The 27,496-nt window shown below is 38.9% G+C and overlaps 1 protein-coding gene across 1 annotated transcript in view; it reads left to right on the top strand.

Annotated features, from left to right (window-relative positions):
• Window positions 1-27,496, top strand: part of SCP2 (sterol carrier protein 2) — a 168,084-nt gene that overhangs the window by 125,042 nt on the left and 15,546 nt on the right. Inside the window, exons 13-14 of the mRNA XM_082863512.1 lie at window positions 4,081-4,183; window positions 18,107-18,236. Of these exons, the coding sequence (XP_082719638.1) occupies window positions 4,081-4,183; window positions 18,107-18,236 (233 nt within the window). The remainder of the gene's footprint in view (window positions 1-4,080; window positions 4,184-18,106; window positions 18,237-27,496) is intronic.

Genomic DNA, 27,496 nt, shown 5'->3' with positions numbered 1-27,496 from the left:
AGAGGGCACAGTGATGTTTATGATTAAAGGCTGAAAAGTTGGACTATTCATGAAATGAAACTGGCTTGTGGAGGACTAGTTGTAGCCACTTGATTTTAGGTCACTCATTCAGACTTTTGACTGAGAAAATGGTGTACCATAGATAATTCTGCTCTAAATGGAACAGGAAAAAATTAGAATTTAGCTAAGAGAGAATTCAGTGTAATTCAGTTCTATTCAGTCACTATTTACTGAATACCTATTGTGTGTCAGGAACTGGGGATATAAATAAAGATTATTTTTTTCAAAAGTTGTGGTATCTGCTCTTGAGAAGCTGACATTTACTAGGGTTTCACGGAAAGGGAGTTTCCTGGCCTGGATCTTGAAGGGTAAAATAGAATTTGCTAAGACGGAGGTATTCCAGACACAGGGGGCAGCAAGGGCAAAGGCATGGAAGTATGAAGTAGCATGCCATGCTCTGAGAATTGCATGTATTTCAGCATGGTGAGCGCTTACTTCCATTCCTTGTTGTGATATTAATATGATTTCTCTAGTAGGTTCACTTTTCAACCTCTTAGACTTTCCATACCCTCCTTTCACCCTCATTTTCAGCTGATTACTTTTGCCTTGTATGTTGTTGAAAAAACAGAAGCCATTAGACCCAAACTCCCTTATCTTCCATCCCAAGACTTATAGACCTATCTAGCATTCTACCCATCTGATCCTCTTCTTCCCTTGAGTCTCCTCCTCTTCCTTCATAGGTCACTAGATCTCATCCCCCTTCACCTTCTCAAGACTTCTGTCTCTTTTCCCCTGGTTCGTTACCATCATCAGGCAAACATGCTCTAATATGTTAATCTTAAAACAAAAACAAACTTTCCTTAATACCACCCTCCCCTCCAGAGACCACTCCATTTCACTGTTCCCCTGAAAGTAATGTCTCAAAAGAGACACACTGTTTCTATTTCCCTCTCCTATTCACTCTTTAATTTACTGTAATCTCTACTGACTTCTGCCTTCCAACACTTGCTTAATATTGCTTTTGCCCAAGTCAGCTGAACTCTTCATGTTGCCAGTCCAGTGGGTATTTGACCTTTGGCAGCATTTGACATAGTTTCCTCCCTCCCTCCCTCCCTCCCTCCCTCCCAGATTCTTTCTCCCCTCTTGGCTTCTATGACATTATGTTCTTCTAGTTTTCCTCTTGCATCACTGGCTACTGCTTCCTCTTCCCTCCCAGACTTCTAAATAATTGAGATCCACAGGGTATTGTCCTAGGCTTACTTCTTTCTCTAGAATTCCCTCAAGGTGAGCTTGTCTGTTCCCATGGATTTAAATACTTTCATTATGCTAATGATTATCCGACCTTATCTCCAGCCTAGACTGCTTCTGAGCTCCAGACTGTCATATCCAGCTGCCTTCTTGTCTCACAAAGGTCCCATACTGACTGTGCCTGAGATGGGACTTTGATCCCCTTTACTCTCACTGCATTCTTCCTTTTGTCAATAAATGGCACTGTCATCCCTTCAGTTATTCAGGCCAAACACCTAAATCATCCTTGCTCTTTCCCCTCCCCCTCAGCACTCTCTCGTGCCCAGCAGCAAGGCTTATGGATTCAATGTTTAAAATATATTTTGAATCCACTTCCTTCTCGCCATCTCCACTGGCAGACTGCCTCCACTTCCTATTTGGACCACTCCAGCAGCCCCGTAACCCTCTCCCCACCTAAGTTCTTGCATCCCAACCCCACTAACTCATTGTCTGCACAGTTGTAAGAATAATCACAAATCAAACTATTTCACTTCCCTGTTTAATCATTTCAGTGGTTTCCCAAAATCCCTTCTTTGGCCTGGATGGTCTGGTCCCTGCCCAGTTCCCCAATTTCATTTTGTGTCATTTTGCCCCCACTTACTGTACTCTAGTGACTGGTCCTCTTTTACTTTCTTTTAACATGCTAAACTCTTTTCTCTCTCAGGATCTTTGCAAGTTTCCTCTTTGAATGTCTAGCTCCTTTTCTTCCTTTAATTGGGTCTTAGCTTAAATTCACTTGCTCAGAGACATCATTCCTTGACTGCCTTAACCTCGGTTCCTCTTTTTGTCTGCTTCCTAATACTTGTAATTATTTTGTCTGTTTTCTTCTTTTTTTCCTAGAAAAATATAGATTCAGTGAGGACTGGGACTGGGTCTGACTTGTTCGCCATTGTACTCCCAGTACCTCGAACAATGCTTGGCCTGTAGCAGGCAGTCGTTAAATATTTATGAAATGATAGAAAGAAGGAAAGGGAAGGGAAGGGTGGGTGGGGAGAAAGAGAAGGAAAGAGAGGAGGTAGAGAAAGAAGGAAAGAAATGCTTTGCTTACTGAGCAGCTGCTACGCTCTTGACTCCTTCAAGTATATCCTTCCGATGTTTGTTGTTCCAGTCCTGGCCTCAGCCACCGCCAGGATGCTTGTGGTATTTCAGAGGAATTACTTAAAATCCTAAAGTGCCCTCATCTTCTTCAGACCTTTCAGTTTCTCTCAGCATCTAATGCTTGAGGCTCTGCAACCTGTAATAGTCGTGGCTGTCATTTTTTACCATGGGCCAGGATCTCTGCTAGGTACCTTCCACACGGGATTCCACTTAATTCTGCAAAGTCACCGGCACCCTCCACCTTCTTCCCTGCCTCCCTACCAGAGGTTGCACAGAGATGAAGTAGCTTGCTCAGAATCGCATAGCTAGTGAGTGGAGGAAGGCTTGAGATTCTAACCCAGGCTTTTGTAGCTATAGGGACTATGTTCTTTCTGCCACATCAGGCCATTTATCTACAGTTGTTTCCCAAGTATCAAGCAACCAATAGATGGATGTTAGTAAATTCATATCTTGTGTCATAGCTAAAAAATAAATCTCGAGTCCAACCTCTGCTTACTCCCCACTTCATTATACCCTGTTTAATCACCATCGTCTCTTGCCTGGACTACTGCAGTAGCCTCTTAATTGGTCTCCCTGCCTCCTCACTTGCCCTCTTACAGTCCATTTTCCAGCTAGCAGCCAGATTTATTTTTTAAAATATGTAAATGGATTGTGCTACTCTCCAGCTTATACCCTGCAGTTCTCAAGGTACTTAAAATAAAATCCAAACTCTTAACTGTGACCTGTAAAGCCCCTTGTTATCTTGCCCTGCATGTTTCTGTGACCTTAGGTCCTTCTCCTCTGCTCTGCTCCAGCCATACTGGCCTTCTTGTAGTTCCTTTAACTGCTGAGCTAGTTTCTACATCAAGTTCTTTATACTGGAAATATAGAGCTGACTTCTCCACCTAAATCTTTACATGGCTGGCTCATTTACATAATTTAATACCTAATTTAAATATCACCTCCTCAGAGAGGCCTGTCTGACTAGGCTATCTAAAATAGACCACCTGGGGTCTAAAGAAGCCGCCTTACAATGCAGGGGACACCGGTTCGATCCCTGATCAGGGAACTAAGATCCCACATGCCTGCGGGGCAACTAAGCCTGCGCCACAACTACTGAGCTCACGTGCCTCAACTAGAGAGCCCGTGTGCTACAAACTGCAGAGCCCACATGCTCTGGAACCCACATGCCATAACTACAGAGCCTGTGTGCCACAAGTAGAGAGATAACCCGCATGCCGCAACAAAAGAGCCCGCACGCCTCAAAGAAGACCCCGCGTGCTGCAACTAAGACCCGACGCAGACAAAAGTAAATTAAATAAATAATAAAATAAATCTTTAAAAAATAAATAAAATAGACCAACACACATAAATATACTTTCTTTATATCTCCTTAATCTGCCTTATTTTCTTCATAGTAACTATATTCTTTATTTTTTGCATGTTCATTGTCTCCCCCAGTGGCTTAGAAGCTTCATGAGGGTAGGTTCGTTGGTTTAGTATATTTTCAAGGACAAGGCCTACCATCTAGTGAGCACTCAATATTTGTTGAAAAATGGGAAGAAAAGCTTAATTGTTTTATTGGCTTAATAACAGTTTCCTTTGGGTAAAAGGCACAGCATCTCTGTTAGGGTTTTTGAAAATTACTACTGTATAAATGTTGAAAAACCTAGTACCTATATGACTCCATGGATTGAAATCGATTCTTTCCCCCAGTTCTTTTAGAACTCATCAAATTGAGGCTGCTCCAACCAGCTCTGCAGTTGATGGATTTAAGGCAAGTCTTGTCTTTAAGGAGATTGAGAAGAAGCTCGAAGAGGTAAGATTTATGTAAAATATTGGGATATTTCTTACGGAAAAACCCGAACGAACTTTTTGGTCAACCCAATACTACCAGGAGGACCCTGGGGCTAGAGGAAGCAGATATAGATTTCAGGTGTTGCCATGAGTGGTACCAGTTGAAAATTTATATCATACTGTCAAGTATTGAGTGTATTTTATATTTCTTAGTGTCTACTATGGCTTCCTTGTAATTTTGGTAAGAGTGCATTTCAGAGATGAATAAATCTCCAGATTTGAGTGATGTAAAGGGATTCTAATTTATTTTGGTTTAATTTCCTTCTGAATTACAAAGATCTTACTTAGAACCATTCGAAAGAATAATATTTAAAGGAGCCTTAAAGGTACCTAATATCAAAACTCCTTTTAAAAAGAAATCTTTTGTGCTTGAGTTTTTCACAGTTTTAAAATTTGTTTTTCTTGTTGTAAAAATGATCTAATTAAAAGGATTATACAGAAGCATATAAAGAAGAAAAATTTTGGGCTTCCCTGGTGGCGCAGTGGTTGAGAGTCCGCCTGCCGATGCAGGGGGCATGGGTTCATGCCCCAGTCCGGGAAGATCCTACATGCCGCGGAGCGGCTGGGCCCGTGAGCCATGGCCGCTGAGCCTGCGCGTCCGGAGCCTGTGCTCCGCAACGGGAGAGGCCACAACAGTGAGAGGCCCGCATACTGAAAAAAAAAAAAAAGAAGAAAAATTTTAAATCTCCTGAAATGCCATTACTAAGAGTTCACTAAACTGTTAACAGTGGTTGACATTCTTTCAGACATCTCTCTGTGTGTATTAACATACAGTTTTACATAACTAGGATCATACAATGCATGTTGAGTTTTTAAATTTATATTATACATGCAACTATGTTTATGTACAGTACTTAGTTCTTAAAAAAATTTTTTTTTTATACAGCAGGTTCTTATTAGTTATCCATTTTATACATATGAGTGTATATATGTCAATTGCAATCTCCCAATTCATCCCACCACCACCAACCCCCATCCCCACTTGCCCCCCTTGGTGTCCATATGTTTGTTCTCTACATCTCTGTCTCTATTTCTGCCTTGCAAACCGGTTCATCTGTACCATTTTTTGAGATTCCACATATATGCATCAATATACGATATTTGTTTTTCTCTTTCTGACTTACTTCACTCTGTATGACAGTCTCTAGGTCCATCCACATCTCTACAAATGACCCAATTTCGTTCCTTTTTATGGCTGAGTAATATTCCATTGTATATATGTACCACAACTTCTTTATCCATTTGTCTGTCGATGGGCATTTAGGTTGCTTCCATGACCTGGCTACTGTAAACAGTGCTGCAATGAACATTGGGGTGCATGTGTCTTTTTGAATTATGGTTTTCTCTGGATATATGCCCAGTAGTGGGAGTGCTGGGTCATATGGTAATTCTATTTTTAGTTTTTCTTTTTCCTTTCTTTTTTTAACATCTTTATTGGAGTAAAATAGCTTTACAATGCTGTGTTAGTTTCTGCTTTATAACAAAGTGAATCAGCTATACATATACATATATCCCCATATCTCCTCCCTCTTACGTCTCCCTCCAACCCTCCCTATCCCATCCCTCTAGGTGATCACAAAGCACTGAGCTGATCTCCATGTGCTATGTGGCTGCTTCCCACTAGCTATCTGTTTTACATTTGGTAGTGTATATATGTCCATGCTACTCTCGCACTTCGTCCCAGCTTACCCTTCCCCCACCCTGTGTCCTCAAGTCCACTCTACATCTGCGTCTTTATTCCTGTCCTGCCCCTAGGTTCTTCAGAACCTTTTTTTTTTTTTAGATTGCATGTATATGTGTTAGCATACAGTATTTGTATGTATGTATCTTTCTGACTTACTTCACTCTGTATGACAGACTCTGGGTCCATCTACCTCACTACAAATAACTCAATTTCGTTTCTTTCTATGGCTGAGTAACATTCCATTGTATTATGTGCCACATATTCTTTATCCATTCATCTGTTGATGGACACTTAGGTTGCTTCCATGTCCTGGCTATTGTAAATAGCACTGCAGGGCTTCCCTGGTGGTGCAGTGGTTGAGAGTCTGCCTGCCGATGCAGGGGACGCGGGTTTGTGCCCCGGTCCGGGAAGATCCCACATGCTGCGGAGCGGCTGGGCCCGTGAGCCATGGCCGCTGAGCCTGCACGTCCGGAGCCTGTGCTCCGCAACGGGAGAGGCCACAACAGTGAGAGGCCCGCATACCGCAAAAAAAAAAAAAAAAAAAAATAGTGCTGCAGTGAACATTGTGGTGCATGACTCTTTTTGAGTTATGGTTTTCTCAGGGTATATGCCCAGTAGTGGGATTGCTGGGTCGTATGGTAGTTCTATTTTTAGTTTTTTAAGGAACCTCCATACTGTTCTCCATAGTGGCTAGGTCAATTTACATTGCCACCAACAGTGCAGGAGGGTTCCCTTTTCTCCACACCCTCTCCAGCATTTGTTGTTGTAGATTTTCTGATGATGCCCATTCTGACTGGTGTGAGGTGATACCTCATTGTAGTTTTGATTTACATTTCTCTAGAAATTAGTGATGTTGTGCATCTTTTCATGTGCCTCTTGGCCATCTGTATGCCTTCTTTGGAGAAATGTCTGTTTAGGTCTTCTGCCCGTTTTTGGATTGGGTTGTTTGTTTGTTTAACATTGAGCTGCATGAGCTGTTTATATATTTTGGAGATTAATCCTTTGTCCATTGATTTGTTTGCAAATATTTTCTCCCATTCTGAGGGTTTGTCTTTTTGTCTTGTTTATAGTTTCCTTTGCTGTGCAAAAGCTTTTAAATTTCATTAGGTCCCATTTGTTTATTTTTTTATTTCCATTACTCTAGGAGGTGGGTCAAAAAAGATCTTCCTGTGACTTATGTCAAAGAGTGTTCTTCCTATGTTTTCCTCTAAGAGTTTTATAGTGTCCGGTCTTACATTTAGGTCTTTAATCCATTTTGAGTTTGTTTTTGTGTATGGTGTTAGGGAGTGTTCTAATTTCATTCTTTTAAATGTAGCTGTCCAGTTTTCCCAGCACCACTTATTGAAGAGGCTGTCTTTTCTCCATTGTATATCCTTGCCACCTTTGTCATAGATTAGTTCTCTATAGGTGTGTGGGTTTATCTCTGGGCTTTCTGTCCTGTTCCATTGATCTATATTTCTGTTTTTGTGCCATATTGTACCATATTGTCTTGATTACAGTAGCTTGGTAGTATAGTGTGAAATCAGGGAATCTGATTCCTCCAGCTCCATTTTTTTCCCTCAAGATTGCTTTGGCTATTTGGGGTCTTTTGTATCTCCATACAAATTTTAAGATTTTTTGTTCTAGTTCTTTAAAAAATGCCCTTGGTAATTAGATAGGGATTGCACTGAATCTGTAGATTGCTTTGGGGAGTATAGTCATTTTGACAATATTGATTCTTCCAATCCAATAACATGATATATCTCTCCATCTGTTCGTGTCGTCTTTGATTTCTTTCATCAGAGGCTTATAGTTTTCTGAGTACAGGTCTTTTACCTCCTTAGGGAGGTTTATTCCTAGGTATTTTATTCTTTTTGTTGCAGTGGTGAATGGAATTGTTTCCTTAATTTCTCCTTCTGATCTTTTGTTGTTGTTGTATAGGAATGCAAGAGATTTCTGTGCATAAATTTTTTATCCTGCAACTTTACCAAATTCATTGATTAGTTCTAGTAGTTTTCTGGTAGCACCTTTTGGATTATCTATGTGTAGTATTATGTCATCTGCAAACAGGGACAGTTTTACTTCTTCTTTTCCAATTTCTATACCTTTTATTTCTTTTTCTTCTCTGATTGCTGTGCCTAGAACTTCCAAAACTACGTTGAATATTAGCGGTGAGAGTGGACATCCTTGTCTTGCTCCTGATATTAGAGGAAATGCTTTTAGTTTTTCACCATTGAGAATGATATTTGCTGTGGGTTTGTCATATATGGCCTTTATTATGTTGAGGTTGGTTCCCTCTGTGCCCACTTTCTAGAGAGTTTTTATCATAAATTGGTGTTGAATTTTGTCAGAATCTTTTTCTGCATCTATTGAGATGATCATACGGTTTTTATTCTTCAATTTGTTAATGTGGTGTATCACACTGATTGATTTGCATATATTGAAGAATCCTTGCATCCCTGAGATAAACCCCACTTGATCGTGGTGTATGATCCTTTTAATGTGTTGTTGGATTCTGTTTGCTAGTATTTTGTTGAGGATTTTTGCATCTATATTCATCAATGGTATTGGTCTGTAATGTTTTTTATAGTATCTTCATCTTGTTTTGGTATCAGGGTGAAGGTGGCCTCATAGAATGAGTTTGGGACTGTTTCTTCCTCTGCAATTTTTGGAAGAGTTTGAGAAGGATGGGTGTTAGCTCCTCTCTAAATGTTTGATAGAGTTCACCTGTGAAACCATCTGGTCCTGGACTTTTGTTTGTTGAAAGGTTTTTAACCACAGTTTCAAATTCATTACTTGTGATTGGTCTGTTCATATTTTCTATTTCTTCCTGGTTCAGTCTTGGAACTTTATACCTTTCTAAGAATTTGTTCATTTCTTCCAGGTGGTCCATTTTATTGGCATAGAGTTGCTTGTAGTAGTCTCTTATGATGCTTTGTATTTCTGTGGTGTCCATTGTAATTTCTCCTTTTTCATTTCTAATTTTATTGATTTGAGTCCTCTTCCTCTTTTTCTTGATGAGTCTGGCTAAAGGTTTATCAATTTTGTTTATCTTCTCAAAGAACCAGCTTTTAGTTTTATTGATCTTTGCTGTTCTTTTCTTTGTTTCTATTTCATTTATTTCTGCTCTGATCTTTATGATTTCTTTCCTTGTACTGACTTTGGGTTTTGTTTGTTCTTCTTTCACTAGTTCCTTTAGGTGTAAGATTAGATTGTTTCTTCGAAATTTTTCTTGTTTTTGAGGTAGGATTGTTTTGCTATAAACTTCCCTCTTAGAACTGCTTTCACTGCATCCCATAGGTTTTGGATCATCGTGTTTTCATTGTCATTTGTCTCTAGGTATTTTTTGATTTCCTCTTTGCTGTCTTCATTGATCTCTTAGTTATTTAGTGATGTATTGTTTAACCTCCATGGGTTTGTGCTTTTTACATTTTTTTCCCCGTAGTTTATTTCTAACCTCATAGCATTGTGGTCGGAAAAGATGCTTGATATGATTTCAGTTTTCTTAAATTTACCGAGGCTTGATTTGTGGCCCAAGATGTGATCTATCCTGGAAAATGTTCCGTGTGTACTTGAGAAGAAAGTGTATACTGCTGTGTTTTGATAGACTGTCCTATAAATATCAATTAAATCTATCTGGTCTATTGTATCATTTAAAGCTTGTGTTTCCTTATTAATTTTCTGTCTGGATGATCTGTCCATTGGTGTAAGTGAAGTGTTAAAGTCCCTCAATTTCCTCTTTTATAGCTGTTAGCATTTGCCTTATGTGTTGAGGTGCTCCTGTGTTGGGTGCATGTATATTTATAAGTGTTGGATTGATCCCTTGATCATTATGTAGTGTCCTTCCTTTTCTCTTGTAACTTTCTTTATTTTAAAGTCTATTTTATCTGATACGAGTATTGCTACTCCAGCTTTCTTTTGATTTCCATTTGCATGGCGTATCTTTTTCCACACCTTCACTTTCAGTGTGTATGTTTCCCTAGGTCAGAAGTGGGTCTCTTGTAGACAGCATATGTATGGGACTTGTTTTTGTATCCATTCAGTGAGCCTGTGTCTTTTGGTTGGAGCATTTAATCCATTCACATTTAAGGTAATTATCAGTTTGTATGTTCTTATTACCATTTTCTTAATTGTTTTGGGTTTGTTTTTGTAGGTCCTTTTCTTCTCTTTTGTTTTCCACTTAGAGAAGTTCCTTTAGCATTTGTTGTAGAGATGGTTTGGTGGTGCTGAATTCTCTTTGCTTGTCTGTAAAGATTTTGATTTCTCTGTCGAATCTGAATGAGATCCTGGCTGGGTAGAGTAATCTTGGTTGTAGGCTCTTCCCTTTCATCACTTTAAATATATCTTGCCACCCCCTTCTGGCTTGTAGAGTTTCTGCTGAGAGATCAGCTGTTAACCTTATGGGAGTTCCCTTGTGTGTTGTCATTTTTCCCTTGTTGCTTTTAATAATTTTTCTTTGTCTTTTTAATTTTTGTCTATTTGATTAGTGTATGTCTTGGTGTGTTTCTCCTTGGGTTTATCCTGCCTGGGACTCTCTGTGCTTCCTGGACTTGGGTGGCTATTTTTTTCCCATGTTAGGGAAGTTTTCAACTATAATCTCTTCAAATATTTTCTCGAGTCCTTTCTCTCTCTCTTCTCCTTCTGGGACCCCTATAATGTGAATGTTGTCGCATTTAATTTTGTCCCAGAGGTCTCTGAGGCTGTCTTCGTTTCTTTTCATTCTTTTTTCTTCATTCTGTTCTGCAGCAGTGAATTCCACCATTCTGTCTTCCAAGTCACTTATCCATTCTTCTGCCTCAGTTATTCTGTTAATGATTCCTTCTGGTATTTTTCATTTTAGTTATTGTATTGTTCAACTCTGTTTGTTTGTTCTTTAATTCTTCTAGGTATTTGTTCTTTAATTCTTCTAGGTGTTTGTTAAACATTTCATACATTTTCTTGATCTTTGCCTCCATTCTTTTTCTGAGGTCCTGGATCATCTTCACTATCATTATTCTGAATTCTTTTTCTGGAAGGTTGCCTATCTGCACTTCATTTAGTTGTTTTTCTGGGGTTTTATCTTGTTCCTCTATCTGGTCCATAGTCCTCTGCCATTTCATTTCATCTATCTGTCTGTGAATGTGGTTTTTGTTCCACAGGCTGCAGGATTATAGATCTTCTTGCTTCTGCTGTCTGCCTTCTGGAGGATCAGTAATTAGTTCTTGATAGATAATAATCATACTAAAGCAATCTAACAGTAACTCTCCAAAATAGAGAGTTATTCTCTTCAGGCAAAATTAGGTATTTACTTCATTGTTTCAAACTTAAAGATACCTTGGAATTTCATAATTGATTTTAATTGTGACCAACGAGGCACAGTTACAGCCACAGTCACATAATTCCAATTACACATGTATTAAGCTGACCAGTGGGCTGAAATAAAGGATTCAGAACATTTAAGGTGTGCATTTCACTCATGTTAGAGCCACAGTGTGAAGGCAAGCATTGTGCATATCTTGTAACTCCCTTATTATAGCACAAAGGATTTCTTAACACCTTAAGGTGATTGTGCTGTGGATGGGATTGTGCTGTGGATGACTGATGTGTCTTGACAAAGTACCCTGCATTTCTAGAATTTTCATAATGATCAACAATCTTCCTGATGTAGAGGGGGCCAGGGCTGACAGTTCCCAGCAGGCAGGCAGTGGCCCAGGAGCTTGCAGACCTATCTTGCTGCCATCTTGAGGGATACACCCTTGTTAGTCTACCTGTTTTGTTTTAATATTCATTTATTTATTTTTTTGGCTGTGCCAGGTCTTAGTTGCGCTATGTGGGATCTTTAGTTGCTGCATGTGTGATCTAGTTCCCTGACCAGGGATTGAACCCAGGCCCCCTGTGTTGGGAGTGTGGAGTCTTAGCCACTGGACTGTCAGGGAAGTCCCTACCTGTTATTTTATAACCTGCTTTCTTCTCTTGATAGTATGTTCCCTGCCCATAAATATAAATCCTTACCATCAGTTTTAATGACCCCATAGTACACGTTTGAATATAGGTATCATAATCTATATAACTAGCCTCCTGTGTTGAACATTGTGTTGTATTTAAATCTTGCAAGTAAAAAAAACAGGTGTAATAAATTTCCTTTTGCCCTCATTTTTAAATACTTAACGCCATGATTACCTCAGCACAACTAGTTAGAAGGGGAAATTGTTGGGTTGTTGGATATGTATGTTTAGCTTTTTGATACGTGTTGCCAAACTATCCACCAAAAAGAGGGAACTAGTTTACAAACTTAATGACAGTTCGTGAGAGTGATGGTTTTTTCTTCACACTATCTCCAGTGCTTTGTTGGCTGGTTTTAAAAAAATCTTTGCCAATAGTAGGGAAATATATCTCATTATTGTTTTTTAAATTTCTTTTATTACAAATGTCCACTAAAGTGAAGCTGGACTCTAAGGGCTCAGCTTGAAAAAAATTTTTTCATGCCACCAGTATTTGCCTGCAGAGTAATCCATAGGATAGTTGCTTCTGCCAGGTTGTCCCTTTTTTCTTCTTTTTTTTCGACTTTATTCTGTCAAAAAAGAAAATAGTTTAAAGAGTATCTGTTATGGCTATATGTCAACCATTGCATATTTCATTACTGGGATTAACGAAACAGTGCTGTTTTTATTTCACAGTTTTCTTTTAGCTTTGCAAATGTATGCCTCTTGCTCCCATTTTAATTCTTTTCTTCTCCTTCTGTAACCTCACTTGCATGGACCTTGTCCCCTTGTTTCTTTTTTCCTTCCCACGATTGTCAGTTTCCTAAATGTTTGCAGTACTAGAAAGTGAAAGTCTTGGAATCTTTTGTCAATTCATGCATTTTCTGCATTGCAAAGGAAGCCTGACAAGAGATTTTATTTCCACTTTTGTTTTCGATAGCAATACCCCATTGCCCTTCTTTGAATTGTCTTAATTTTTTGTTCCTATTAAGTTTACAACAGGACCTACTCCTTGACCCTTTGCCTACTCAGAAAGAAGTACTTTCCTTCAAGCAAGCAGGCACTTAGAACTTTCTTAGTATTAGTGATCTCTAGTGTTGCAACAGATGTGTATTTTCTTTACCCTTTTAACTCTCTCCTCCTTGTCCATTTCCTTGCCCTCTCTCACTCCTTCTTCAATTGAAAATGTTTTATTGACCAAAGGATTTGATTTTATAAGAGGATCAGTTGGTTGTCAAAAGTAACAGCAAGTGCAAAATTAATCTACATCTGTCTTAAGGAAGTGGGAGGAATTTCCACGTATTCAGGTAGAATTCCTAAACGTTTGCTGGTGATTTCCTGCTCTAACTTGTTGGTGTCTAACATAACTATTCCTGAGGCATTGTGCAAGCAGATGACGCGTAGATGCAGCTGGAAGTAGCTGTTCATGGGCTCTTGGCCCCAAAGGAAGCCTGGCTCCTTGGGTGGCCCAGCACACCAGCGTTACTACCTACTCTTCTAGATTATCTCCACAGAACCTTGAAGGATAAAGGATTTTAAGGAATGTGGAAAAGACTTGAACTTTCTTTTAATTTATTTATGGTGACAGAAACTACTTTTATAGGCCAAAGTTTGGAAATATTGATATAACCTACTTTGCCATATGGTATGAGCAAATGGAAAGAGCATTGAATTTGAAGTTAAACCAACCTGAGATTGATTTCTGGTTGTGTTGCTTACTTGTCATACGTCGTTGCCCCTCAGGGAACATTGAGTTTAGTGGGAAAATAGACATGGGAAATTTTTCCCGGAAAAAAAAAAAACTGCTTTAGCAAGAAACTTGCAGGTGGGTGTATGTGCAAAGGGCTATCAAAATGTCCAGTAGAGGCAGAAACGCCTTTCCAGAAGAGTTAGCGTGTGAGCTGAGACTTGAATTGATGAAGTTAGGTGGGAATGGAGAGTAGGAGGAGGTGAGTGAACTGGGACAGGGCATGAGCAAGGGCATAGAGGCATGTATGTTCATGGCATTCAAAGCGGTCAGAACAAAAAAACCTGGGGAGGATGAAAAAGGGGCTGAAGATAAGAACCTATAAATATCCTTCAGATTATGAAGAATTTTGAATGATATATAAAGGCAGACTTTATCCTGTAGGCTGTGGGGAGCCATTTAAATTCAAACCTGAAAGTGATATTTATGTTAGTGTTAGGTGGGTTATAGTAGATGGATTAGTTGGCAGTAGGATAGAGAATAGTCTAAAGGGTCCTTAACCTTTTAGAGCCTCAGTAATTTTTTCTGCTTAATGAGCTAATATTAACACCTGTGCAACTACTTGCAGGGTTTTATGAAAATTAAAGAAATAATGTATATAAAAGCACTTGAAAACTTTATAGCCCCCAAAAGATTATTGTTGTTGTTACTAGTTTTTCTGAAAGTTAACTTAATTTGAGTGAGACGTTTTAGGGGAAGCCAAAATAAGAGAATTTCTCTCCTTCACTTTAAAAATTTGACAATCATTTTGATTTCCTGATTTAATTAGAAAATGTTGGTAGTTGATTTCAGGACAGTCACATGTAAGAATTGCTTCCGTGGCTGTTGAGATAAGTAGGCCTAGACTAAATATTTTTAGAATAGCTTCTTTGGAGTCCTAAGACCCATGGTTCATTCTAGATAGGTTCAGGTGTGTTATCTATGTACAAGAAAAAGATTGACACACCCACTAGGATAACTAAAATAAAAAAGACAGACAAGAATGTTGGTAAGGATGTAGAGAAATCGGAACCTTCATTTGTTGCTGGTAGGAGTGTAACATGGTGCAGCCACTTTAGAAGACAGCTTGATAGTTCCTCAAAAGGTTAAACATTACCTTATGACCCAAATTTTTACTTCTAAATATAAGAGGAATTAGATCCTATGTCCATATAAAAACTTGTGCACCAATGTCCATAGCAGTATCATTGATAATAGCTGAAAAGGGGAAACAGCCACCAACTGGTGAATGGCTAAACAAAATGTGCTGCATCCATACAATGGAATATCATTTGGCCATAAAAAGGAATTAATTACTGATAACGTGCTTTAACGTGGATAAACCTTAAAAGCATTATACTAAGTGAATGAAGCCAGTAACAAAAGACCATATACTGTATGATTCCATTTGTGTGAAATGTCCAGAATAAGCAAGTCCATCAAGACAGAAAGTAGGTTAGTGGTTGCCAGGGGCCAGCAGGAGGGGAGGATGGTGGGGGTGGGGGTGACTGCTAATGTGCATGGTTTTCTTTTTGGGGTGATGAGAATGTTCTAACATTAGATAGTGGTGTTGGTTGCACAACTTTGAATATACTAAAATACCACTGAATTAATATACTTTAAAAGGATTAATTTTTTGATATATAAATATCTCAATGAATTTGTTATAAAACAAACAAAACACAACAAAAAGAAAGAACTTAGGCCAGACTCTCTGCATACGTAGAAACAGAGGTTAGTAACTGATAATAATTATTTGAGTATTTCAGGTACTTAGCACAGTGCCTGAACATAGTAAACACTAAAGTCTTTGTTAAAAGAAGAAATATTATGATACCAAAAGGAGGAATCTTGGATATAAATTATTGCAGGGATGTAAGGCTGAAAAAAAAAAGGTGGTAAATAAAAACTCGATTAGAAATTATAAGAAAACTGAAAAGGTAGCCAATTCCAGAATAAATATGTAAAGATGAATATATTTTCTATATATTTGCAATTACCTAGTCATGAAATATAATGAAAAATATATTATTAACAAGAGTAATATAAAATATTAAAAAACTAAGAGTAAACTTGGCAAGAAATGTACAAAAGCCTATATGAGGGAAAATGACAAAATATTGCCAAGGGACATCAAGGAAAACTTGAAGATACACCATCTTCATGGATGGGAGGACTTAATATTGTAAAGATATTACTTTTCCTCCAAACAGATCCATATATTGTATGTAGCCCCATTTATTTATTTGTTTGTTTGTTTATTTATTTTGGCTGCGTTGGGTATTTGTTGCTGTGCGCAGGCTTTCTCTAGTTGTGGGCGAGTGGGGGCTACTCTTTGTTGCTGTGCATGGGCTTCTCATTGCTGTGGCTTCTCTTGTTGTGGAGTATGGGCTCTAGGCACATGGGCTTCAATAGTTGCAGCATGAGGGCTCAGTAGTTGTGGCACATGGGCTCTAGGGCGTGCAGGCTTCAGTAGTTGTGGCGTGCCAGCTCAGTAGTTGTGGCTCGCGGGCTCTAGAGCACAGGCTCAGTAGTTGTGGTGGTGTACGGGCTTAGTTGCTCCGTGGCATGTAGGATCTTCCCAGACCAAGGATTGAACCCATGTCCCCTGCATTGGCAGGTGGATTCTAAACCACTGCGCCACCAGGGAAGTCCTATAGCCCCATTTTCGGGGGAAGAACTAACTAAATGATTATAATGTACATCTAGAGGAAAAAATGTCCAAAACAAATCCAAGAATAGTTAAGAATCTTTCTAAGAGAGGAATTATGGTATTTACTGTACCAAAGAGTAAAGTACATTTATAAAGCTATAATACTGGCACAGGAATAGCAGACAGATCATACAGTAAAATAATGGGAAAAAATGCCAGCGTTTATTGAGCAGTTACTCTGTGCTTTGTGGGTATTTAAATACCATACAACTCTATGAGGGTAGCTATATTATTATCTCCGTTTCACAGATAAGAAGACTGAGATTCAGAGAGATTTAGTAAATTGCTCAGGGTTATATAAGTAATGGCAGAGCAGGAATTCAAACCGATGCTGATTGCAAATTAATTGTTATTAATTAGTAAAATTTAATTCTTGGAGATTAACCTTAAGTAAATGAGGTTATGTAAAAATACTTAGATGTAAGAACATTATGTACAGCATTGTTATAGGAGCCAGAAGTTAGGACTAACCTTAAACATCAAGCAGCAGAGTATTGGTTAAATAAATTATAGTACTCATCTACAATTAAAGACTATGTATGGTCATTTAAAATTATATGGAAGAAGACTTAATGACACAGTAATAAGGATAGCTATATTAAACCGAAAAGTGGATTACAAAACAGTATATATACTCATTAAAAAAATATATATGGGGGCTTCCCTGGTGGCGCAGTGGTTGAGAGTCCGCCTGCTGATGCAGGGGACACGGGTTCGTGCCCCGGTCCGGGAAGATCCCACATGCCACGGAGCGGCTGGGCACGTGAGCCATGGCCACTGAGCCTGTGCGTCTGAAGCCTGTGCTCCGCAACGGGAGAGGCGATGGCAGTGAGAGGCCCAAGTACCGCAAGAAAAAAAAAAAAAATATATATATATATATGTAGAGAAAAAAGATAGAGGAGATTTATATCAAAATGTTATTTTTTCTGAGTGGTGAAATTATGAATGATTTGTTTTCTTTTTGCTTCTCAATATTTTCTATTTTTTCCGCAGTACAATATGTTTTTTTCTCTAAAGAAAAATAATTGCAATAAAATTATTGTGTGTGTGGTTTTTTTTAAGGTGTATGAGTTATTCACCCTGCCAGCCGGGTTAGCGGGTCCTCAGTGCTCCTGTAGGCCCCTGTGTTCCCCTTTTTCGTAGTGATCATAGTGTATTATCATTTACCCTTCTAACTCCGTAGCGTCTGGAATAAAGTCTGGTGCCAATCATTGTTTCGGTCAATCAATATTTCAGTAAGGAAGGATGAAACAGAGTGGGAATGAAGGGGAGAGGGAGGGAGAAAGGAAACCAACCTACGGAGATGTGGATCTGAGGTTATTTTTCCAGCTTCATTCCTCAAGATCCAAAAGTAGGTGGTGGATGGTATATTACTTGTATAATTCTTTATACTAATCCAGGAAATGAGTTGAACCACTTATCTTTAAATTCTGATTGTGCAAGAACAAAAATACATGTGAAGGAATTTACCTACAAAGAAAAGAGGCGTTAGGCTTCCTACATTGAGAGAGGCCAGAGTGAATCTTTCAGAAATTATTGAGACAAATGAAGGCTATTTCAGTAGAAAATGCTGCTGTGCCACCCACTCTCCCATTCTCCCTGTCCTTCCACCAGTTGTATCCAGAAAGCCATTTTCAACAGAAGATTTGGCAGGTGACGCAGTTGTTGCCTGGTTGCCTTTCAGACTTTTCTGGGTAAAAGATCCTAAGGGAGCTTGGGGACTGTCTGCTGACCCAGCTGCTCACATCCTGTATCTATTTAAAAATTTGGGGAAAAGCCAGAGGAATGAACTTCATATAACTCTGTGTTATTTTTATTTCCAGGAAGGGGAGCAGTTTGTGAAGAAAATCGGTGGTATTTTTGCCTTCAAGGTGAAGGACGGCCCTGGAGGTAAAGAAGCCACCTGGGTGGTGGATGTGAAGAATGGCAAAGGATCAGTGCTCCCTAACTCAGGTCAGTGCAGTGATGACTTCATTTATAGGAGCACTGACAAGTTCACAAAGAAAAATGGGGGCCTGCTTTGGTGTTTTCCAAAAGGGCTGGCTTTAGAGTTCCAGGACCTTGTTAAAGAACTGGGGAATCCTTGGGAACAGGAATAGGTCACAGCTGCTTCCTCCCAAAGACTGGAAGCCTCCATCACTGTCACCAGCCGTAGGCTTTGGAATTAAACAGACTTGGGTTTGGAGTCCTGGTCCTGCCACTCACAGATTCTGGCCTTGAACAAATTATTTCACTTCTCTGAGCTTTGTTTTTTTCATTTGTAAATGGGAATAATAAATGGTACCTATTTCATAGGGTCACGTGAGGATTAAGAGCATTATCTCCTGATTAGCCTGTGAAGCATATGCTTCAGTGTATGGTTATGTGTCCTCAGAAGACCTGTCTGTACTCACTGCCTCCACTTCTCTCACCCAGTCTTTCTCTCACCCATTCCAGTCAGCTTTGGTCCTCATTATTATCCCAGAACTGTTCTTGTCAAGGTCAGGTAACCGCCATGTTGGTAAATTGAGTGGTTAATTCCCAGCCCTCATAATTATATTATTCTTCCAGGCTTTCTTCTTACCTACTGGCTGTTCCTTCTTGGCCTCTGTCCCTGTTTTTTTCTGCATCTCTATAAGTCTAAATGTTGGAGTGCTCTAAGGCTCAGTTCTATCTACATTTAGTCCCTGGGACTCTCATCTAGTTTCATGCTTTTAAAACCGTCTCTACACTGATGACTCCCAGGTATCTTCAGTGTGAACTCAGCTACTGAACTCCAAGGTGTATATCCAGCTGCATAATTGACAAGTTTACTTGGATCCTTAGTAGGCATCTCAAGGCTAACATGTATGAAATTGAACTGCTGATCTTCCTCCCACTCCCCTTTCATTATGTTCTCCTCGAACTGTCTTCTGCATCTTGCTAAATTGCTCCTCTGTCTTACCAGTTCCTCAGTCTAAAACCCTTGAAGTCATGCTTAGCTCTTCTTTTTTTTTTTAATTGAAGTATAGTTGATTTACAATGGTGTGCCAATCTCTGCTGTACAGCAAAGTGACTCAGTTATACACATATACACGTGCTTTTTTTCATATTCTTTTCCATTATGGTTTATCCCAGGAGTTTGGATATAGTTCCCTGTGCTATACAGTAGGAGCTGTTGTTTATCCATTCTAAATGTAATAGTTTGCATCTACCTTGGCTCTTCTTTTTCTCACACTCTACAGTGTAATCCGCCAGCAAATTCCATCCTATACTACTACCACCTTGGTCCTCCTTCATTTTTTGCCTGGTCTCCCTGTTTCTAACCTTCTGCCCTGTTTCTGCACACACCAGCTGGAGTGATCATTTTAAAACTCAAGTCAGCTCACAAGGTAAAAACCAGGATTCTTATAATCACACCACATGATCTGGCCCTAGTCTTCTCTGTCTTATTATACTCTTCCTCACTTTGCTCCAGTTACACTGGCCTCCTTGCTATTGCTTGAACGTGGGCGTTCGCAGTTCAGGGGCTTTCTACTGCCTGGAGTCGTCATCCTTCACATATCCTCATGGCTTGTTCTCCCATTTCCTTTGGTTTTTGCCCAAATGTCACCTTCTCAGTGAGCCTTTCCCCAACCACACTTCTAAATCACACCCCCATTACCATTCCCTATTGTCCTTTTCTGCCTTATTTTTCTTTATAGCACTTACCACTATCTGATACCATATCTTATTTCTTTGCTTATCGTCCATCCCCCCCACTTGAGTTGTAAGCTGCATGAAGGCAGAGCTTTGTGCCTCTTAGGTTCACTGCTGCATTCACAGTGCCTAGAATAGTACCTGTCACATGGTAGGCCTTCAGTAAAATAAATAAATAAAAAGTGAACAGAAGAATGAATGAATGATGCTCAGTAAGTGGTAGCTATATTGTATGTTATGTTTCTCTCGGAGAGAGCCTGGTGCGATTAAGAGATGGGATGGATAGGAACTAGCGTTTTAGAGGGCTATACTATGAACTTTGAAAACGATTTTATATATAATCAATCCCTTAAATCTTTTTGAGTAGAAAAGTGAAAGTCAGAGCTTTCTAAATACTCTGCTGTTTTAGAGGATGAAGCTGGTGTATTCGACCTGATGAATTAGAAATGAGGAAATCAGAAGCAGAGAGAGCAATTAGGAGGATGGATGGTACCACCATCTAAGTAAGCAAAAAGGATAGCTGAGTGTTGGCAGTGAGAAAAAAGGATGTTGTTACGTGGTAGTTGCTAGGGGTGTTTGGGGTGAAGTTGATGGTACTTGGAAGCTGTGAAGGAGAAGGAGATCTATCAAAGATGGTAGAGTTCATTATTGCTACATTACTGGGGAAGGTCCTGGAGGAGACAATGTCATCAGGAGCACAGGTGGAAGGAGGGTTAGCCTTAACAAGGAGGGATGGATACTTCTTCCTCTAAGAGGGGGTAGATAAATATTCAGGGGCATTTTGAGGTACAGAGGGGTTTGGCAGAGATCCTGGAATAGAGTTTAGAGCTTGGAGAAAGGAGAAGATGTTAAGAGCAGTGTTATATGTACTGTTGAATAAGGAATCAACTAGAGATTAATGAAGGAAAAGCTGAGTGGTAGTAAGGGCGTCTGGTGTGGGCAGCATTTTTTTTTCTCAAAATGAGTGGGCAGAAAAATAACTATATTTACATTCTGTGAGCTGCCATCTAACATGATGTACGAAGAAGAACTAAATGCTTCATCTAGATTCTAACTTTTAGAAATAAAAAGAACTTTGGGGAAATAATGCCAATTTTTTTAAATGACTGAATGTTAATGGTTACTTCAGGATTATATATTGACATGTCTAGACAGATGTCAAGGTGATTTTTTTTAAAGTTTTTATTTTTCTTTAATTTTTATTTTTATTGGAGTATAATTGCTTTACAATGTTGTGTTAGTTTCTGGTGTACAATGAAGTGAATCACCTATATGTATAAATATATCCTCTCCCTCTTGGACCTCCCACCCACCTAGGTCATCACAGAGCATCAGGCTGAGCTCCCTGTGCTATACAGCAGGTTCCCACTAGCTATCCCTTTTATACATGGTAGTGTATTTATGTCAAACCTAATCTGCCAATTCATCCCACCCTCCCTTTACCCCCCCGGTGTCCACATGTCTGTTCTGTATGTCTGCGTCTCTATTCATGCCCTGCAAATACGTTCATCTGTACCATTTTTCTAGATTCCACACATATGTGTTAATATACGATATTTGTTTTTCTCTTTCTGACTTCACCCTGTATGACTGACTCTGGGTCCATCCACATCTCTACAAATGACCCAATTTTGTTCCTTTTTATGGTTGAGTTTTATTCCATTATATATACATACCACATCTTCTTTATCCATTTATCTGTTGATGGACATTTAGGTTGCTTCCATGTCCTGGCTATTGTAAATAGTGCTGCAGTGAACATTGGGGTACATGTGACTTTTGTTTTTAATGTAACTTTTTTTTTTAACTTATTTTATTTTTTTGGCAGCGTTGGGTCTTCATTGCTGCACGCGGGCTTTTTCTCTAGTTGTGGTGAGCGGTGGCTACTCTTCATTGTGGTGCACGGGCTTCTCTTTGTGGTGGCTTCTCGTTGCAGAGCACGGGCTCTAAGCACGTGGGCTTCAGTATTTGTGGCATACGGGCTCAGTAGTTGTGGCTCACGGGCTCTAGAGCTCAGGCTCAGTAATTGTGGTGCACGGGCTTAGTTGCTCCGCAGCATGTGGGATCTTCCCAGACTAGGGCTCGAACCTGTTACCCCTGCATTGGCAGGTGGATTCTTAACCACTGCACCACCGGGGAAGCCCACATGTGACTTTTTGAATTATGGTTTTCTAAGGGTATATGCGCAGTGGTGGGATTGCTGGGTCATATGGTAGTTAGATTTTTAGTTTTTTAAGGAACCTCCATACTGTTCTCCACAGTGGCTGTATCAATTTACATTCCCACCAACAGTGCAAGAGGGTTTCCTTTTCTCCACACCCTCTCCAGCATTTATTGTTTATAGATTTTTTGATGATAGCCATTCTCACTGGTGTGAGCTGATATCTCATTGCAGATTTGATTTGAATTTCTCTAATAATTAGTGATGTTGAGTATCTTGTCATGTGCCTCTTGGTCATCTGTATGTCTTCTTTGGAAAAATGTATGTTTAGGTTGTCCGCCCATTTTTTGATTGGCTTGTTTGTTTTCTTGATATTGAGCTGCATGAGTTGTTTGTATATTTTGGAGGTTAATCCTTTGTCCATTGCATCATTTGCAAATATGTTCTCCCAATCTGAGGGCTGTCTTTTCGTCTTATGTTTTCCTTCGCTGCACAAAAGCTTTTAAGTTTAATTTAGGTTCCATTTGCTTATTTTTGTTTTTATTTTCGTTATTCTAGGAGGTGGGTCAAAAAAGATCTTGCTGTGATTTATGTCAAAGAGTGTTTTTCCTATGTTTTCGTCTAAGAGTTTTGTAGAGGCCCGTCTTACATTTAGGTCTTTAATCCATTTTGAGTGTATTTTTGGGTATGGTGTTAGGGAGTGTTCTAATTTCATTCTTTTATATGTAGCTGTCCAGTTTTCCCGGCACCACTTATTGAAGAGGCTGTCTTTTCTCCATTGTATATTCTTGCCTCCTTTGTCATGTATTAGTTGACCATAGGTGTGTGGGTTTATCTCTGGGCTTTCTATCCAGTACCGTTGATCTATATTTCTGTTTTTTGTGCCAGTACCATACTGTCTTGATTACTGTAGCTTTGTAGTATAGTCTGAAGTTGGGGAGCCTGATTCCTACAGCTCTGTTTTTCTTTCTCAAGATTGCTTTGGCTATTTGGGGTCTTTTGTGTTTCCATACAAATTGTAAATTTTTTTGTTCTAGTTCTGTGAAAAATGCCATTGGTAATTTGATAGGGATTGCATTGCATCTGTAGATTGCTTTGGGGAGTATAGCCATTTTCACAATATTGATTCTTCTAATCCAAGAACATGGTATATTTCTCCATCTGTTTGTGTCATCTTTGATTTCTTTCATCAGTGTTTTATAGTTTTCTGAGTACAGGTTTTTTGTCTCCTTAGGTAGATTTATTCCTAGGTATTTTATTCTTTTTGTTGTGATGGTAAATGGGATTGTTTCCTTAATTTCTCTTTCTGCTCTTTTGTTGTTAGTGTATAGGAATGCAAGAGATTTCTGTGCATTACTTTTATATCCTGCAACTTTACCACATTCATTGATTAGTTCTAGTAGTTTTCTGGTGGCATCTTTAGGATTTTCTATGTGTAGTATCATGTCATCTGCAAACAGTGACAGTTTTACTTCTTCTCTTCCAATTTGTATTCCTTTTATTTCTTTTTCTTCTCTGATTGCTATGGTTGGACTTCCAATACTATGTTGAATAAGAGTGGTGAGAGTGGACATCCTTGTCGTGTTTCTGATCTTAGTGGAAATACTTTCAGTTTTTCACCATTGAGAATGATGTTTGCTGTGAGTTTGTTATATATGGCCTTTATTACATTGAGGTGTTTTCCCTCTCTGCCCACTTTCTGGGGAGTTTTTATCATAAATGGGTGTTGAATTTTGTCAAAAGCTTTTTCTGCATCTATTGAGATGATCATATGGTTTTTATTCTTCAATTTGTTAATGTGGTGTATCACATTGATTTGTATATATATACATATGTATATATATTTTAGTTTATAACAACAACAATTTTTAATGGAAGCACAATATAAAAAGATCTAAATTGTGACATAAAAAAACATAAAAGGAGGGTAAGAGAAAGGTAGAGTTTTGTGTGTAATCGAAGTTAAATTGTTATCAACATAAAAAAGACTGTTATATCTATAAGCTATTTTATGTAAGCCTCGTGGTAACCGCAAAGCAATAACTTACAGTAAATTCACAAAAATAACAAAAAGGGAATCAAAGCATACCACTACAGAAAATATGATTGTGTATATTGAAGAATCCTTGCATCCCTGGGATAAATCCCACCTGATGATGGTGTATGACCCTTTTAATGTGTTGTTGCATTCTGTTTGCTAGTATTTGTTGAGGATTTTTGCATCTATATTTATCAGTGATCTTGGTCTTTAATTTTCTTTTTTTGTAGTATCTTTGTCTGGTTTTGATTTCAGGGTGATGGTGGCCTCGTAGAATGAGTTTGGGAGCATTCCTTCCTCTGCAGTTTTTTGGAAGAGTTTGGGAAAGATAGGTGTTAGCTCTTCTCTAAATGTTTGATAGAATTCACCTCTGAAGCCATCTGGTCCTGGACTTTATGTTTGTTGGAAGATCTTTAGTTATAATTTCAATTTCACTACTTGTGATTGGTCTGTTTATATTTTCTAATTCCTTCTGGTTCAGTCTTGGAGAGTTTTTTCTTTCCAAGAATTTGTCCATTTCTTCCAGGTTGTCCATTTTAATGGCATATAGTCGTCATTGCAGTCTTATGATCCTTTGTATTTCTGTGGTGTCAGTTGTAATTTCTCCTTTTTCATTTCTAATTTTATTGATTTGAGTCCGCTCCCTTTTTTACTTGATGAGTCTGGCTAAAGGTTTATCAATTTTTTTTTTATATTCTCAAAGAACCAACTTTTAGTTTTACTGATCTTTGCTGTTGTTTTCTTTGTTTCTATTTCATTTATTTCTGCTTTGATCTTTATGATTTCTTTCCTTCTACTGACTTTGGGTTTTCTTTGTTCTTCTTTCTCTAGTTGTTTCAAGTATAGGATTAGATTGTTTATTTGAGATTTTCTTGTTTCTGGAGGTGAGATTGAATTGCTATAAACTTCCCTCTTAGAACTGCTTTAGCTGCATCCCATATGTTTTGGGTTGTCATGTTTTCATTGTCATTTGTTTCTATGTATTTTTTAATTTCCTCTTTGATTTATTCAGTGATCTCTTGGTTATTTAGCAATGCAGTGTTTAGCCTCCATGTATTTGTGTTTTTTACAGTTTTTTTTTCCTGTAATTGATTTCTAACCTCATAGTGTTGTGGTCAGAAAAGATGTTTGATATGATTTCAATTTTCTTAAATTTTCCAAGGCTTGATTGTGACCCAAGTTGTGATCTATCCTGGAGAATGTTCCATGTGCACTTGAGAGGAAAGTGTATTCTGCCACTTGCGGGTGGAATGTCCTATAAATAGCAGTTAAATCTATCTGGTCTGTTGCATCATTTAAAACCTGTGTTTCCTTATTTATTTTCATTTTGGATGATCTGTCCATTGTTGTAATTGGGTGTAAAGGTCCCCCACTATTATTGTGTTAGTCTTGATTTCCCCTTTTATGGCTGTTAACATTTGCCTTATGTATTGAGGTGCTCCTATGTTGGGTGCATAAACATTTATAATTGTTATACTTACTTCTTGGATTGATCCCTCGATCATTATGTAGGGTCCTTCCTTATCTCTTTAACAGTCTTTATTTTAAAGTCTATTTTATCTGATATGAGTATTGCTCCTCCAGCTTTCTTTTGATTTCCATTTCCATGGAATATCTTTTTCCATCCCCTCACTTTCAGTCTGTATGTGTCCCTAGGTCTGAAGTGGTTTCTTGTAGACAGCATATATACGGGTCTTGTTTTTGTATCCATTCAGTGAGGCTGTGTCTTTTGGTTGGAGCATTTAATCCATTTTCATTTAAGGTAAGTATCGATATGTATGTTCCTATTACCATTTCCTTAATTGTTTTGGGTTTGTTTTTGTAGGTCTTTTTCTTCTCTTGTGTTTCCCACCTAGAGAAGTTCCTTTAGCATTTGTTGTAAAGCTGGTTTGGTGGCGCTGAATTGTCTTATAGCTTTTGCTTGTCTGTAAAGCTTTTGATTTCTCCATCAAATCTGAATGAGATCCTTGCTGGGTAGAGTAATCTTGGTTGTAGGTTTTTCCCTTTCATCACTTTAAATATATCCTGCCACTCCCTTCTGGCCTGCAGAGTTTCTGCTGAAAAATCAACTGATACCCTTATGGGGATGCCCTTGTATGTTATTTTTTGCTTTTCCCTTGCTGCTTTTAATTTTTTTTTTTTTGTTTTTTTGATTTAATTTTTGTTAGTTTGATTATTATGTGTCTTGGTGTGTTTCTCCTAGGATTTATCCTGAAGGGACTTTCTGTGCTTCCTGGACTTGGTTTGCTATTTCCTTTCCCATGTTAGGGAAGTTTTCAACTATAATCTCTTCAAATGTTTTCTCAGACCCTTTCTCTTTCTGTTCTTCTTCTGGGACCCCTATAATTCAAATGTTGGTGCGTTTAATGTTGTCCCAGAGGTCTCTAGGACTGTCCTCAATTCTTTTCATTCTTTTTTCTTTATTCTGCCCCTTGGCAGTTATTTCCACAATTTTGTCTTCCAGCTCACTTATTTGTTCTTCTGCCTCAGTTTTTCTGCTATTGATTCCTTCTAGTATATTTTTCATTTCAGTTATTGTGGTGTTCATCACTGTTTGTTCTTTAGTTCTTCTAGGTCTTTGTTAACATTTCTTGTATTTTCTGGATCCGTGCCTCCATCCTGTTTCTGTGATTTTGGATAATCTTTTTTTTTAATTAATTAATTTATTTATTTTTGGCTGCATTGCGTCTTTACTGCTATGCACAGGCTTTCCCTTATTGCAGTGAGTGGGGGCTATTCTTCATTGTGGTGCGCAGGCTTCTCATTGCGGTGGCTTCTCTTGTTGCGGAGCACAGGCTCTAGGCACGTGAGCTTCAGTAGTCGTGGCACACGGGCTCAGTAGTTGTGGGTCATGGGCTCCAGAGCGCAGGCTCATTTGTTGTGGCACACGGGCTTAGTTGCTCCACCGCATATGAATCTGTGTCCCCTGCATTGGCAGGCGGATTCCTAACCACTGCACCACCAGGGAAGCCCCTGGATCATCTTTACTATCATTACTCTGAATTCTTTTTTCAGGTAGGTTGCGGAGCACGGGCTCTAGGCACGTGAGCTTCAGTAGTCGTGGCACACAGGCTCAGTAGTTGTGGGTCATGGTCTCCAGAGCGCAGGCTCATTTGTTGTGGCACATGGACTTAGTTGCTCCACGGCATATGAACCTGTGTCCCCTGCACTGGCAGGCGGATTCCTAATCACTGCACCACCAGGGAAGCCCCTGGATCATTTTTACTATCATTACTCTGAATTCTTTTTTCAGGTAGGTTGCCTATTTCCTCTTCATTTATTTGGCCTTGTAGGTTTTTACCTTACTCTTTCATCTGTAACATATTTTTTTGTCGTCTCATTTTTTTGATGGGTGGG

This window comes from Leucopleurus acutus (genome assembly GCF_964270905.1).
Source record: "Leucopleurus acutus genome assembly, chromosome: 2".
Classification (NCBI taxonomy): domain Eukaryota; kingdom Metazoa; phylum Chordata; class Mammalia; order Artiodactyla; family Delphinidae; genus Leucopleurus; species Leucopleurus acutus.
Note: the sequence above shows the minus strand (reverse complement) of the source record. Positions and strands in the feature narration are given on the sequence as shown.